The sequence below is a fragment of the Scyliorhinus canicula genome, chromosome 7, assembly GCF_902713615.1.
Source record: "Scyliorhinus canicula chromosome 7, sScyCan1.1, whole genome shotgun sequence".
In the NCBI taxonomy this organism is placed as follows: Eukaryota; Metazoa; Chordata; class Chondrichthyes; order Carcharhiniformes; family Scyliorhinidae; genus Scyliorhinus; species Scyliorhinus canicula.
This window is the reverse complement of record NC_052152.1, coordinates 179,578,703-179,595,225: the sequence shown is the minus strand read 5'-3', so window position 1 is coordinate 179,595,225 and position 16,523 is coordinate 179,578,703. Positions and strand designations below refer to the sequence as shown.

General features: G+C 43.8%; 1 protein-coding gene across 5 annotated transcripts in view; it reads left to right on the top strand.

Annotated features, from left to right (window-relative positions):
* The window catches only part of LOC119969595 (nucleolar protein 4-like), a 430,219-nt gene extending 413,970 nt beyond the window's left edge, over positions 1 to 16,249 (top strand). For 4 of the 5 annotated variants that reach the window (XM_038803407.1, XM_038803409.1, XM_038803406.1 and 1 more), the window contains one exon: positions 9,995 to 15,715. In XM_038803407.1, the coding sequence (XP_038659335.1) occupies positions 9,995 to 10,194 (200 nt within the window). In that variant the 3' untranslated portion in view covers positions 10,195 to 15,715. Of the gene's footprint in view, positions 1 to 9,994; positions 15,716 to 16,028 lie in introns of those variants that run through there. The other variant, XM_038803408.1, reaches the window with a different exon arrangement.
* Positions 16,250 to 16,523: the final 274 nt, after the last annotated feature.

Genomic DNA, 16,523 nt, shown 5'->3' with positions numbered 1-16,523 from the left:
TCAAACTAGTCCAGAGTGAATCAGCAGAGATTTCAGTCCAACATAGATAATGAGAGGCGAGTCAATGGCTTTGTGACACTATACAAGTATCAAAGATTTTTACAAATCAACTCTTTAACTGCAGAAGGGGTTGAATGCTCAACTTGACTGCTATTCATATTATCTTCAGTATTCTTTGAATAGCAGCTTTTCAGAGAAAGAGATATGTTATAAACACAAATATTATCTAACATGATGTACAGCTCAACTTTTTTCCCACGATTGCTGCAAGTCCAGTTGCAGAGGGAGGAGCCGAGTCCGAGGTTTTGGAGTTTGGATGGGATTATGTGTTGAAGGCTGTAGTCAACGAAAGGAGTCTGACATAGGAATGGGATGAATATAGGGTCAGGGAGACAGCATCTGCTGTAGACCGGTTGTAGCGGTATGTGAATTTCAGTGGATCAAGGCAATCTGGAAGGTTGGAGGTGATGTGTCTCAGGACTAACCTCTCGAAGCACTTCATAATAATAGATGGCAGGGCCACGGGGTGGTAATCATTGAGGCACGTTGCCTGGTTCTTCTTTGGCACCGTTATCATGGTGGTCTTCTTGAAGCAGGTGGGGACCTCGGAACGGAGTAGGAAGATGTTAAAGATGTCTGCAAACAGATCCACCTTCGATTCACTTTCAAAAAGGCCGATCTAACGTCTGAGGCTGTGACGGTAGGTATGGCTATCCCCCACACTGTTGGGGCAAGTGACATTGGTTTGTTGGCTTTCTGCTCAAAACGAGCATAGAATGCATTGAGCTCATCGGAGAGAGGTCCTCTGTTGCCAGAGATTCTACTTGGCTTTTGCTTGTAGCCCATTATATTGTGTAAGCCTTGCCACAATCAACGAGAATTTGTGCCGTTTGTCTGGGACTCTAGCTTAGTCTGGTATTGTCTCTTGGCATCCCTAGTGGCTTTGCCGAGGTCGTACATAGATTTCTTGTATAAGTCAGGGTCACACTTGCAGGGGAACGCTTGCACTACCTTCTTAGACGCACAGCCCTCGACACAGTTACTGATGAAGTCTGTGACGATAGTGGCATATTCGTCTAGGTTGGCCGCTGAGTTCTTTAATATGGACAAGTCCACTGACTCTAAACGGGTGTGTAGTAGCTCGTCCATTGCCTCGGACCAGCATTGCACGGCCTTCTCAACCTGATCATCCCGCTTCGGACCAGCATTGCACGACCTTCTTAACCTGATCATTACACTTAAGTTTCTGCTTGTATGGTGGGAGAAGTAACCCATCTTGTCTGATTTTCTGAAGTGTGGTCGGGGACGGAGCGGTAGGTGCCTTGATGTTTGTGTAGCAGTAGTCAAGAATGATAGAGCCCTGGTGGGACAAGAGGTGTGATGGTGGAATTTTGACAGTACACTCTTAAAGTTGGCCTGGTTGAAGTCACCAGCCACGATGAATAAGGCCTCCAGATATTCTGTTTCAAGGCTGTTTATAACGGTGTACAATTCATCAAGTGCCTTCTTCACTTCCGCCTGGGGTGGGATGTAGACCACTGCAATGATGGAAGATGCGACCTCCCTCAGAAGATAGTATGGGCGGCACTTCACAGTCAGGTATTCCAGGTCCAGGGAACAGTAACTCACCAGGGTCGCCACATCTGAGCACCAAGAAGTGTTGATGAGGAGGCGAAGCCAAAAAACCTTTACCTTGCCCGAGGATGCCGTGCGGTCAAGTTAGTGAATTGAGAAGCCCTCCGGTTGTGTGGCACAGTGCAGTGAGACAGGATTGAGTCACGTCTCTGTGAAACAGAGCACACAGCTGTCTCTCACTTCTCTCTGAGAGATAAATCTAGCGTTAAGTTCGTCCAGCTTGTTTTTTTGATCGCTTTTACGTTTGCCAGGAGTATGTCTGGGAGAGGAGACTTGAAACCACGTAGTTACAGTTTCACCTGCAGACCAGTGAGTTTCCCTCTTTTCCTAGGTTGGTGGCTGCTCCTGGGTGGTCCCAGGATGTAATGAGAGAAGTCTGGCCTTCTGGAAGGTGTGTGTTTGAGTCTGAAAGGGTCCTGGGCTTTGGTTGTGATTTTGGAGTCACCAAGGTTGGGGGGGGCGTGGCCATGTTCCCGATCTGGTTTTGCCCCAGGGTTCCCCCAAGGTCGGGTCTTCCTTTCGACATGTTCAGGTGGGGCCTTAACTGCTTTGGGGATGGATAGGTCATGTTTGGGTCGCTGGCAGGGTCTTTATGGTTCGGGTCACGTGGTCAGATCCAGTGCCAGCAGTCAGGTCAGGTGCTCCCGAGATTGGGCCTCAATCTAGGCCTAGTCAGGGTATTTAAGAAATATTTAAGAATTTGGGATGTCATATTTCTGACACAGCTGCTGAAAGGGTGACAAGGAAGCATCTCTGAACGTGTCTCCAGCCTACAAATGCCTCCATCTCTCCAAGTATCAAATCCATGGTTGATTAGACCGGGTGGGAAGTCTGGATGGTCTGGATAGCAGAGAGCCCAGAAGTAAGTTGAGATATCTCTTCTATTTGGTGGACTAACCTCCATGCTCTAAGAGTATTGATAATGATAGAATTATCACACTTAGAGCCGCCATAATACCACCATAAAACAACAAGGCCTGTCTGTTGTGTGGCTCCACAAATATCTCCATCCTCAATGATGGGGGACCTCAGCACATCAGTGCAAAAGATGAGGCATTTGCAACAATCTTCAGTGCCGAGTGGATGATCCATGGCGGCCTCCTCCAAGTTCACAGGTTCAAGCATCACAAATGGCAGCCTTCAGTAAATTTGATTCACTCCTTGTGATATCAAGAAATGGATGAAGGCACTGAATACTGCAAAGGCTATGGGCCTTGACAATATTTCAACAATAGCACTAAAGACCTGTGCGCCAAGACTTCCTAGTCAAGCTGTTCCAGTTGAGCTACAACATTGTCATCTACCGAGCAATGTGGAAAATTGCCCAGGTATGTCCCATGCACAGAAAGCAGGACAAATCCAACCAGGCCAATTATTGTCCCATCGATCTACTCTCGCTCATCAGTAAAGTCATGGAAGGGGTCACCAACAGTGCACACTTGCTTACCAAGACTTTTCCTTCTGTTTTTTAAAATAAATTTGGAGTACCCAATTCATTTCTTCCAATTAAGGAGCAATTTAGCATGTTCAATCCACCTACCCTGCACATCTTTGGGTTGTGGAGGCGAAACCCAACCTACCCTGCACATCTTTGGGTTGTGGGGGCGAAACCCACACAAACATGGGGAGAATGTGCAAACTCCACATGGACAGTGACCCAGAGCCAGGATCGAACCTGGGACCTCAGCACTGTGAGACTGCAGTGCTACCACTGCGCCACCGTGCTGCCCTCAAGACAATCACTGGCTCTCAGTTTGGGTTCCACGAGAGCAACTGAGCTTCTGACCTCATTACAGCCTTGGTTTAGACATAGGCAATAAAAGCTGAACTCCAGCAGTGAGGTGAGAGTGACTGCCTTTGATATCAAGGCTGCATTTGACCAAGTGTGAAATTAAGGGAACCTAGCAAAACTAGAATCAATGGGAATCAAGGGGAAAAACACTGCTGGTTAGAGTTGCACAAAGGAAGGTGGTTGTGGTTGTTGCCAGCTCCAGAGGTTCCTCAGGGTAGTGTATTAGGCCCAACCATCTTCAGCATGTCCGAGTGCAGAAAGATCTGGACAATATCTAGGCTTGAGCTGACAAATGGCAAGTAATATTCACACCACACAGGTATTAGGCAATGGTCATCTCCAACAAGAGAGAATAAGAAGCTAACCATCACCCCTTGGCATTAACATCATTGAATCGTACACTATCAACATCCAGGGGGTTACCATTTTCTTCTTTTTCAATTTAGAGGATCCAATTATTTTCCAATTAAGGGGAAATTTAGCATGGCCAATCCACCTACCCTGCACATCTTTTTGGGGTTATGGGGGTGAGACCCACGCAGACACGTTGAGAATGTGCAAATTCCACACGGACAGTGACCCAGGGCCGGGATCAAACCCAGGTCCTCGGTGCCGTGAGGCAACAGTGCTAACCACTACACCGTGCCGCCCACTCCTGGGGGTTACCATTGAACAGAAACGGAACTGGACTAGCCATATAAATACTGTGGCTATAAGAGCAGGTCAGAGGCTAGGAATCCTGTGGCGTGAACACATGTCCTGACTCCCCAAAGCCTGCCCATAATCTATAAAGCACGAGTCAGAAATGTGATGGAATACTCTCCTCTTGCCTGGATGAGTGCAGTTCCAACACACACATACCAATCCACAAACATTCAGTCACCAATGGACAGTAGCAGCAGTGTATACCACCTGCACAGCACCTTCCAAACTCACAACCACTATAATTCAGAAGGACAATGGCAGCAGCACCTGGAATTTCCCGTTCAAGCCGCTCACCATCCTGACTTGAAATATATTGTTGTTCTTCAGTGTCGCCAAATCAAAATCCTGACTCCGAATGTACCTACACCACATGGACCACAGTGGTTCAAGAAGGCAGCTCACCACTACTTTCTCGGGGACAAGTAGCGTTGGGCAATAAATGCTGGTTTAGCCAGCAAAGCCCACAACCCTTGAATAAATAAACAAACTAGGGCATATTAGATGCAAGTGGTGCTAGCTTCTCACAATATTATCCCCCTGCTCAGGCTGATCAACGGCACTTCTAGTTACCTCCAGCATGTAAAGAAGCAAATGTAAAGGAGCAGGCTGGGGAAAGCTCTTGTGCTGCCTGCGTTCATGTCGATGAGCACAAGTTAAACCTGCATTGTAATCCCTGCCTCCAGTTTTCAGGGCTATTTCATGTAGCTCCTATTGCCGGTTAGGTTACTTCTCACACAATATACCAGCACAAAGGGGAAGCACATTGATATGATGCAAATTGAGTTTTTTTGCACATTTGATTTATAAATTATTTTGAGGATTTATATTCACAGAATAAAATACAGCAGCAGTAGAAACAATGGGTATTGATTGTTGTCGAAAAAGATGGCAGGAGTGAAGGTGTTTTTGGCAAATTCTTTGTTTTGCAAACAGAGTTTTTAAAAAGAGGAGTAAGCCAGGTACCTGGCTAACTAACTTGCATTAATACCTAGCACAACAGTCTTCTCGAATGCATTTGGGTTACGAAGCCGCATCTTTACTTCTTTGCCACACCTTGTGTTTGTAGCAGATCAAAGTTAAACTCATGACAATGACTGAAGGGAGGAGGTTGTTCTATAATTCATCCAGGTTCAAAACACTGTTGGGATCATGCTCATTACTGATCTTGATAGACCTCAGCTTTTCTCTAGTGGTGATGCAGGGATATTATGGGTCTCTCTGGAGCAATTGTTTCACTGCTACTTCCCACTTCACATAAGGCAGACAAAGAAAATGAAGACAAAATAAATGTATCAAAGGAGCTTCAAGGATCTAGCCTTTGACCTGAATGACTATATTCTCATAGTTGCAGACCAACTGAACATGAGAGTAGAATCTACTGTTCATGTAGGTCATGCCAATGTGGACAGATGTCTGATGCGATTAGCGCACCAATCAATTGCCCTAGAAACTTGCAGAAAGTCAGTTGTACAGTGCAACTCTTTTACTGCTGCTAAATGGTAAACATTAGCAAAATATTATCCTCACGATAAAACATCAGTCACTATTCTTACTGCGATGATGTGGAGATGCCGGCGTTGGACTGGGGTGAGCACAGTAAGAAGTCTTACAACACCAGGTTAAAGTCCAACAGGTTTGTTTCAAACACGAGCTTTCGGAGCACGGCTCCTTCTTCAGGTGAATGGAAAGGCTTGTTCCAGAAATGTTTATATAGACACAGTCAGAGATGCCCCGGAATGCGAGCACCTGCAGGCAATCAAATCATCAAAGATGCAGAGAGAGAGGTAACTCCAGGTTAAAGAGGTGTGAATTGTCCCAAGCCAGTTCAGTCGGTAGGCCTCTGCAAGTCCAGGCTTGTTGGTGGGGGCCGAATGTAATGCGACATGAATCCCAGATCCCGGTTGAGTCCGCATTCATGCGTGCGGAACTTAGCTATAAGTTTTTGCTCAGCAATTTTGCGTTGTCGCGTCTCCTGAAGGCCTCCTTGTAGAATGCTGACCCGGAGATCAGAGGCTGAATGTCCTTGACTGCTGAAGTGTTCCCCAACTGGAAGGGAACAGTCCTGCCTGTTGATAGTCGCACGATGCCCGTTTATTCGTTGTCGCAGTGTCTGCATGGTCTCGCCAATGTACCACGCTTCGGGACATCCTTTCCTGCAGCGTATGAGGTAGACTACATTGGTCGAGTCGCACGAGTATGCGCCGCGTACCTGGTGGGTGGTGTTTCCACGTGTAATGGTGGTGTCCATGTCGATGATCTGGCATGTCTTGCAGAGATTACCCTGGCAGGGTTTTGTGGTGTTGTGGTTGCTGTTCTGAAGGCTGGGTAATTTGCTGCAAACAATGGTTTGTTTGAGGTTGCGCGGTTGTTTGAAGGCCAGTAGTGGGGGTGTGGGGATGACCTTGGCAAGATGTCCATCCTCGCTGATGATGTGTTGGAGGCTGCGAAGAAGATGTCGTAGTTTCTCCGCCCCAGGAAAGTACTGGACGACGAAGGGTACTCTGTCAGTGGTGTCCCGTGTTTGTCTTCTGAGGAGGTCGGTGCGGTTTTTTGCTGTGGCGCGGTGGAACTGTCGATCAATGAGTCGAGCGCCATATCCCGTTCGTACGAGGGCATCTTTCAGCATCTGTAGGTGTCTGTTGCGCTCCTCCTTGTCTGAGCAGATCCTGTGTATACGGAGGGCTTGTCCATAGGGGATGGCTTCTTTAATGTGTTTCGGGTGAAAGCTGGAGAAGTGGAGCATCGTGAGATTATCTGTGGGCTTGCGGTAAAGCGAGGTGCTGAGGTGACCGTCCTTGATGGAGACGAGTGTGTCCAAGAATGGAACTGAATTTGGAGAATAGTCCATGGTGAGTTTGATGGTGGGATGGAACTTATTGATGTCATCGTGTAGTCGTTTCAGTGATGTCTCGCCGTGGGTCCAAAGGAAAAAAATGTCATCGATGTATCTGGTGTATAGCATCGGTTGAAAGTCCTGTGTGGTGAGGAAGTCCTGTTCAAACTTGTGCATGAAGATGTTGGCATATTGAGGTGTAAATTTGGTCCCCATGGCTGTTCCGTGCGTCTGGATGAAGAATTTGTTGTCGAAGGTGAAGACGTTGTGGTCTAGAATGAAACGGATGAGTTGCAGAATCCTACAGAAACTCAGCACCCATGGACCAGTTGAACCAGGAACATTCCTCGTCACAATGGATGTCTCGGCACTCTACACCAGCATCCCCCATGACGACGGCATTGCTGCAACAGCCTCAGTCCTCAACACCGACAACTGCCAATCTCCAGACGCAATTCTGCAACTCATCCGTTTCATTCTAGACCACAACGTCTTCACCTTCGACAACAAATTCTTCATCCAGACGCACGGAACAGCCATGGGGACCAAATTTGCACCTCAATATGCCAACATCTTCATGCACAAGTTTGAACAGGACTTCCTCACCACACAGGACTTTCAACCGATGCTATACACCAGATACATCGATGACATTTTTTTCCTTTGGACCCACGGCGAGACATCACTGAAACGACTACACGATGACATCAATAAGTTCCATCCCACCATCAAACTCACCATGGACTATTCTCCAAATTCAGTTCCATTCTTGGACACACTCGTCTCCATCAAGGACGGTCACCTCAGCACCTCGCTTTACCGCAAGCCCACAGATAATCTCACGATGCTCCACTTCTCCAGCTTTCACCCGAAACACATTAAAGAAGCCATCCCCTATGGACAAGCCCTCCGTATACACAGGATCTGCTCAGACAAGGAGGAGCGCAACAGACACCTACAGATGCTGAAAGATGCCCTCGTACGAACGGGATATGGCGCTCGACTCATTGATCGACAGTTCCACCGCGCCACAGCAAAAAACCGCACCGACCTCCTCAGAAGACAAACACGGGACACCACTGACAGAGTACCCTTCGTCGTCCAGTACTTTCCTGGGGCGGAGAAATTACGACATCTTCTTCGCAGCCTCCAACACATCATCAGCGAGGATGGACATCTTGCCAAGGTCATCCCCACACCCCCACTACTGGCCTTCAAACAACCGCGCAACCTCAAACAAACCATTGTTTGCAGCAAATTACCCAGCCTTCAGAACAGCAACCACAACACCACAAAACCCTGCCAGGGTAATCTCTGCAAGACATGCCAGATCATCGACATGGACACCACCATTACACGTGGAAACACCACCCACCAGGTACGCGGCGCATACTCGTGCGACTCGACCAATGTAGTCTACCTCATACGCTGCAGGAAAGGATGTCCCGAAGCGTGGTACATTGGCGAGACCATGCAGACACTGCGACAACGAATAAACGGGCATCGTGCGACTATCAACAGGCAGGACTGTTCCCTTCCAGTTGGGGAACACTTCAGCAGTCAAGGACATTCAGCCTCTGATCTCCGGGTCAGCATTCTACAAGGAGGCCTTCAGGAGACGCGACAACGCAAAATTGCTGAGCAAAAACTTATAGCTAAGTTCCGCACGCATGAATGCGGACTCAACCGGGATCTGGGATTCATGTTGCATTACATTCGGCCCCCACCAACAAGCCTGGACTTGCAGAGGCTACCGACTGAACTGGCTTGGGACAATTCACACCTCTTTAACCTGGAGTTACCTCTCTCTCTGCATCTTTGATGATTTGATTGCCTGCAGGTGCTCGCATTCCGGGGCATCTCTGACTGTGTCTATATAAACATTTCTGGAACAAGCCTTTCCATTCACCTGAAGAAGGAGCCGTGCTCCGAAAGCTCGTGTTTGAAACAAACCTGTTGGACTTTAACCTGGTGTTGTAAGACTTCTTACTGTATTCTTACTGCAGCTGTGAACAGCGAATAGGTTGACACTGCAGATGTCCCCAGTGCTAGCCAACTGCACCGTTCCTCACAGTTACTGGTATTAATGTTCGGCATGTAGTTCTTGTCTCAAAGCTCGTGTTGGATGTGTCACAATTTGGTCACTGTCTCTTCACTGAACTATGTGCCTCTGAGCCATGGGGTCATAGGTAATGTGCCTTCAGTAAGTACCACCCCACATTTCTGCTAACTCATTCTTTAACCTGCAGATAGATACTACTCAGCCAAATCAAATGCTTGGGAATAGTTGGCGGCAATTATTTTTTAGCTGTGTTTAGGTAACTCAGAAAAGCAGCTCATACACAAGCACATGTCATGGAAGTGGACAAATGCGGTTCCTCTTTCTCCCCAGGCAAATTATAATTATGCTAGTATTAAGGGTCTTTGCTGTCCTTTTTTAGTGCACAGAAGCCTCTTCACGTGGTCAGGAACATAAGTTGACTAAGACTGCAGCATATCTTCCCTATTTTATTGCCACATTTTCCCCACTGAACAGTTAAAAGGTTTAATTTCTAGACTATGAAGTTAAATTATCCCTCATGCATATGGTTGTCTGCAGCTCTTTTACCACAGAATCCCTACCATGCAGGAGGCCATTCGTCCCATTGAGTCTGCACCATCCTTCTGAAAGAGCACCCTACCCTTGTCCACTCCCACCTATCTGTAACCTAACCTGCACATCCCTGAACACTAAGGGGCAATTTAGCATGGCTAATCCACCTAACCTGCACATCTTTGGACTGCGGGAGGAAACCGGAGCACCCGAGGAAAACCACGTAGACACGTGGAGGACATACAGTCACCCAAGGCTGGCATTGAACCTGGGTCTCTGGCGCTGTGAGACAGCAGTGCTAACCACTGAGCCACTATGCCGTAAAGGATTACATTCAGCAATTTGACAAAGTCCAGCAAAATCAAAGTCTTATCAAAATCGCCTTCAGTCAGTATTTAAAATGGAAGATAATGTGTTAATTTCTTCATCCTTTCAGGTCCAACAGATCTCAGCATGAAGGCACTGGCCTCAAACTCAACTTCATCCAACTCAAACAACAGGAGTGTACCAGCAGCACAGCTCAGTCCAACAGAAATTAATGCGGTTCGGCAGCTCATCGCTGGCTACAGAGAGTCAGCAGCCTTCCTCCTCCGCTCCGCAGATGAACTGGAAAACCTCATTTTACAACAAAATTGACACTCGTCAGCACAGTCCTAATGATAAAAACCCACGTCCTGTAGTTACCCAGTTCAGAACTGGAAATTGGGAGGAGATTCCTCTTGTTACAAGATGGCCATTAACCCATTGCTGCTATGGAAGTGATAATGCCACCAACCTTTAACCTCAGACCTTCATCAGGACCGAGTGTGTGAGTGCGTATGTCTTCAACCCAAGGACCTCATTCACCAGAGTATCTTCGTTTTCTTAGCTGGCAGCATAAACTGAGAGATTTGATACGTAAAAGGACTTTTCTCCTTTCGTGGGCAGCTGCAAGTTCCTGGCCAGTTGCCATATAAAACCCACATAGCATTCAATTCCCAGGTGCAATACCTAGTAACGCTGCTAATAGAAATAACCTAGTCTGGGCCTTCTAGAAGAACAATGGAGCAGAGGAGTCATTCTCTTTTGCTGTGTGTTCATTCTGGTCATCAGTTTGAAGTATTATGAGGATAGTAACATTAATTAATTGTACATGCGTCATCCGATTAATTTAAAACTTCTTTGTACAAACCTTTTTTGCTCCTTTTGAAATCTAAACCTTAATCTACTAACTAGTATCCGCAGTGAAGCTGGTAATACATTAATGGAGGCAATCATTGGGGATCCACAGCCAATAAAACATCTTGGTATTAAAGCTAATTATGTATCAAATAACAGAGGGTCGTAGGTGGATAGGTTTTAGGGTGAAAGCTATGAACTAAAGGTGCAACCATGAGTGTGTATATGCGTTCAAAGGTGGAGAAATATCACATACATTTAACTATAATTAGTGGAGTGCACTTTTTAAGATATGCAGCCCATTTTGTGCTTACTTATACATATGGATTAGTATATCAGGTGAACGACAATACAGTCCGGTGTTAGTTCATTAATATTGGGGATGTAAACTCCGACGAATTCTAATGCATATTCTGAGGTCAGAATATGCCTGATAAAAATGCTGAATTTGTAGCCTGTAATTATGTTATTTTATACAATGGCAGCAGGGTACGTACTCCTTAGAAACATTCCATAAGCCTACAAAATTCCACTTTTGTCATAACTAATTTCATATCCGTCTCCTGTAGGGGCATATTCAATATAAATAGTGGCTGTAGTGTAAATGCAGAGTTCGGATCCAGCTCGACTTCAAAGAGAAGCAGAGTACAACTGGCATGGAGAAATAACCCCACCCTACCTGTTTGAGACAAGAGAGAGTCAAAACTCACTCAGTAACAAAAGTAGTAAGTGCCCTGGCATGCCTTCGACTCATTAGACACCGTTTAAAGTAAACAGAGAGTGTAGATGCTGACACTTCCTCTCGAACATTTAAATACAACTGCTGAGAAAGGAGTTCTGTGCACAGGTGTAAGTATACGCTCACCGGGCTCTCTCCTGGGCAAGAGAAAAACTTGCAGCAAGTCATTGAAAATGGGGTATTGCCTGGCTAGAACTGACCATATAAATGCAGCCCAAGGGATACATTTTGCAGCTAGTTAAGCACTTATCCATTATTGTAGATAAACTGCAAAGTCCAGTTGCAATCCATCACCTCATGAAGTAACTTTGGATATTTTTCATTCCATTCAGTCAAATGCCTGATCTCAAATCCTGCAAGATTAAGTTTGTGTCTTCAGCAAATCAAAGTGCATCATGCAAACTTTCAGAACTCAGGTAGCAATTTATACCAACGGAAATTTTTACTATTTTTTAAAAACGTGAATACTGTGAAACAGGAAATGGTCTCATTTTATACTTTCCTCTAATTCTGCTTTTTAATAGTTACCATTAGCAACTTAAAATAATTATTGTAGATCTTTATATTGTTAGAAATAAGCACTGTGTTTGGGACGTTTCAAATTAAATTTAGTTCTCAAAAGATTAAAAACTTTCTTCACTGGCACCAGCTGTATAAAATGTTTGAATAAGGTGGCTCCAGGAAGCCATTCACCTATTTTTACGTTTGTTTTACTTAAATTATATTGTTTGAATTTCTTTCAGCTTAAAAAATAACCATGGATCACCAGAGTCTTATTCACTACATTCATGGGTGAACTTATTAACTTTGCGGAAATATCTACTTGAGAAAAAGTATTTCACTCATGATAGTCTTTTATAGAAGAGAATAGAGCCGCCCACACAAAATACAGCCTAAAAAGATGTGGAAGTTGCTAGATTTGCATCCAAATGCCTCATGCATAAATCTGCTGTTTGTTTTCCAAAGAACTCTTAACACCAGCTGACAAATCCACAATTTTGCTCCAAGGACCGAGTAACGGATACATCTTTAAAAAGGGTCACCTTCCTCCAACTTTAAACCGTACCTAACTTGTGTGTATGCCCTAGTTTGCTGCCTGCACCTAAACTTTACCCTACCTTTGGAGCAAACGTCAATTGCACTTTGTCAAAAGATTGCTAAAGCCTGCTGTTACCCAGTTATGACTAAATATGCTGGTTACTAACCATTAACCACTCCTATAAAGAGACTATGAGATACCTCTACCTCAGTTTTCCCTTCATTATGTTAAGTACATGTTATATTATCAGCTGTAGAGTAAAAGTCAAATCACACAAATATCTAAATCACCTTGCACTGGGACCAGTAATTATCCTCATACAATGACTGATCCATGAAACAATTAGCTTCAGATACAGCTCACTCATTCTTCCTTTGCCTATTAATAGGTTCTTTCTTTAACTTCACTTCACTTCTTAGAACACATCGGAGTGTACGAATAAAGTATACTCTGGCATTTAGCTACAGCTCGACGAAGAGGGTACTGAAAGCTTGCAGTATTGCTTTTAAGAATGGGTATTTCCCATTGAACCAACCTCAATAACAATTAAATACTATTGTACAGGAGCAACCTTTTCAAATCCATGTCAATTTTGACATGTTATGCTTATTCCCTCGATAACAAACTTATTCAGGAAATAAGTGTTCATATCATCAATAAGTAATACACACTAGATTTCTGATATTAACAATTGAGGTGCTACTGCACACTCCCATTACTGTGATAATACAGTTACACATCTCTTGTCTGAGCATCCAGCATCTTGTGAATGGAAACCAAAACAATACAGCAATATTACCAAGAGAAACAGGCCACCCATCAGATATGGCCTAAGATGTGGAAGTTGCTCGATTTGCATCCAAATGCCACATGCATAAAAATGTTGTTTGCTTTCCAACACCAGCTGATGGTGGCAAATCCACAATTTTTCTCTGAGGACCAAGTAAAAGATACATCTTTAAAAAGGGTCACCTTCCTCCAACTTCACCCAGATCATCATCCATTTGGATCAAAAAGAGCGATCCAAGTAATTTTTTAAGTGGTGAAAAGTTAGGAACAGTGGATGTTCAGAGAACTCATGTACATGGATCACCAAACCGTGTCGTGGTCAGGTGCAAAACAAAAAGCAAAGGCTAATGTAATGGGAGCCTCCGTACCGAGAGGGCTAAAGTATAAAGAGGAGGAGGTTTTTCTACATCTACACAAAGCCCCGGTTATGCCCCATCTGAAATACTGTGTACAGTCCTGGAAACCACACCTCGGAAAGGATATATAGGCTTTCGAAGGAGGGAAGAACATTACAAGGGCTGCAAAGGATTAAATTATGAGAAGTTATATAAACTTATACTGAGCTTGTATTCACTGGAATAGATATGGTTACGAGGTAATTTAATTGAAGTTTTTAGGATTTTAGGAGTAAGTGATAGGGTAGATAGAAACATTTCCTCTGGTGGAGAAGTCTCAGATGCTACATGGCCTTAAAATCAGTACCAGGCCTTTCAGGAGAGAAGTCAGGTAATATTTCTTCAATCATGGTACGTGTGGAACTCTCACTCGCAAAATGCAGTAAATGCCGGCTCAATTAATAATTTTCAATCTGAAATTTATAAATTTTTTTAGCTAAAGGCATTGGGCGGTTTAAAAGGTCAGCTAGGCCAGCAGTGATCTCATTGTATGGATGAACAGGCTCGAGAAATTGAATGGCCTATTCCTGTTCCTATGTTGCTATCATCATACCATACTGAGAACTATTTATGTGTTCAGTCAAAATTTCTACACAACTATTGGACTATTTAACATTCACTATCAGGTAGATTTTCAAGTTGTTTCAATGTTATTAAATTCATAAATCTTTCTTAAAATAGCACTCCTGCATCCATACTGAAAATTGTACTATCCTCATAACAGCTCAATTGTACAGACCAGTGGCACAAATGGATTTTGAACCAGTGGTCATTTCCACCACTGTAATACTATGTTGAAAGGCAATGAAGCTTAATATAACCTCATTCGTATACTTTCGGGACCTCTTTCAGGGTGAAGAGCAGGTATCTGTTCTCTGCCCTCTGTTTTATGCTAATTGTCCATGTGAGTGATTTGTATATGACACAAAGTTACTTTTCTTCGTAGTTGGGTGGGGTGGGGGAGGGGGGGCGGGGTTCGGGTATATTTTTCTGTACAGGATGTCGCTAAATTTTGTTCTGTGGGTTGTTGTCCTTAGCAGTTCCAGAAAAAAAAATAGGCAAAAGACAATCTTAGCCCCCTTTGATGCTGTGATTTACTTTTCTTACGTGCAGATATTGAGTAAAACTGGGGGACCACTAAGTATTTTTCAGCCATAACTTAAAGTCACTGAAATGTTGTTGCACAATGATAATGAGTAGTTCTGAGGACTGTGTGTAATTTTACAGTCATCATTCAAAGATCCTTTGAGTGCTTTTTTAAAAAAATAATTCTTGTTGTTAGGCTGTTTACCTTGTTGATCTACTGAACTATTGCACCCTTATGGAGAAAATGTTGACCACATGGAAAACATTTTCTGAACAGAAACCATTCCAGTGGCACTGAATAATGCGAGCTGTCTTGCTGCAGAAGCAATTTCCTGTAGGATTTAGAGGGTAAATAACCATTAATTGGCTAGAATTTGATTATTGTACAATTGCCAGCAGCAAATTAACTGGACGTTGTTAACAAGCAACAAAATAGCGGTGCTTTCACTTTTTTTTGACTGGGAAGAGGAGAATCCGGTTCCTTAACTGTTTGTACCTAATACCAATGTGAACTTTGTATTTCCTTCTGATTTTTGACTCAGTGAAAGTGTGGCTGTTTACATGTACAGATTTTGCGATTTTCTTGTGTTCTCCAAAACCCTGTATTAATGCTGTAGAGAAAAACAAAATAACCCACATTCTTTTAATATTTATTGCATATACACAGTGAATATGTTTTCCAATACATGTGGCTAATATTTTGATTCTACGTGTCGATATATGTAAAGCAACTGAGTTCTTTGTATTTTTTGTTTGCTAAATGAATAGCATGGGCAGTCTACTTACATATCACTTTAATTATGAACCAATGATCTTGCTGGATCTGTCAGTATGGTGTCAAACTAGCAAAATGCATTGGTTTCATTATACTCTATGGAATATTCTTTGAACTATATACATATATGAGATGGAGTACTAATAAAACCATTATGCTGTGTATCAGACAGGATACTTTGATGCCAATATTCTTTATTGTTGTACTGAGTCTTGTGTTCACTAACGTGAACAATCGTAACTGGAAAATGGGATCCCTCTCTTATTGCCAATTTACAACTTGTAACATGTGACCAGTGACTTAAAGTTGTGCAATTGCTGGATGATGGAAACTTAACAATTTCTGCTCAAAGTTTATATGCATTAATTCTGTAATCCCTTCACTTACCTTATTTTTTTCCCCCAAACTCCAACTCCCAACTATTAGGAGATCCTGCTTGCTTTGGAAAACTCACTGGCATCACTGTGTCTCTTCTGCTTTAACCATTAGGAGGTGTGCTGCTGTACTGCAGGATAAATGTCCGCATCTTCTCGTGGGCTACGTAAAACGCTCAACATTCGTACAATCATGGGACAAAACCTCGTCAGCTGGGAAGACACATTGTACACAAAGAAACATTGTAGACAACAATGTTTTTCAGGCCTCACATGACAAATGACTATGAATGCAAAATGTTGAGCAGCAACAACAACCTAGATTTGTACAGCACCTTTAATGTAATAAAATATCCCAAAGCACTTCTTAAAAGCTTGGTCAAAGAGGTAGGTTTTAAGGAGTGATTTACAGGAGAAAAAGAGATGGAGAGGTGTAGTGAATGTATTGTGGTGCTTGGGACGAGGCACCAGAAGGTATGTACACCACTGCTGGAGTGATTATAATGGAGCATGCTGGAGAGGACAGAATTAGAGGAGTACCGATATCTCAGAGGGTTGTGGGGCTAGAGGAGATTACAGAGATTAGACTGGACAAGGCCATGGAGGGATT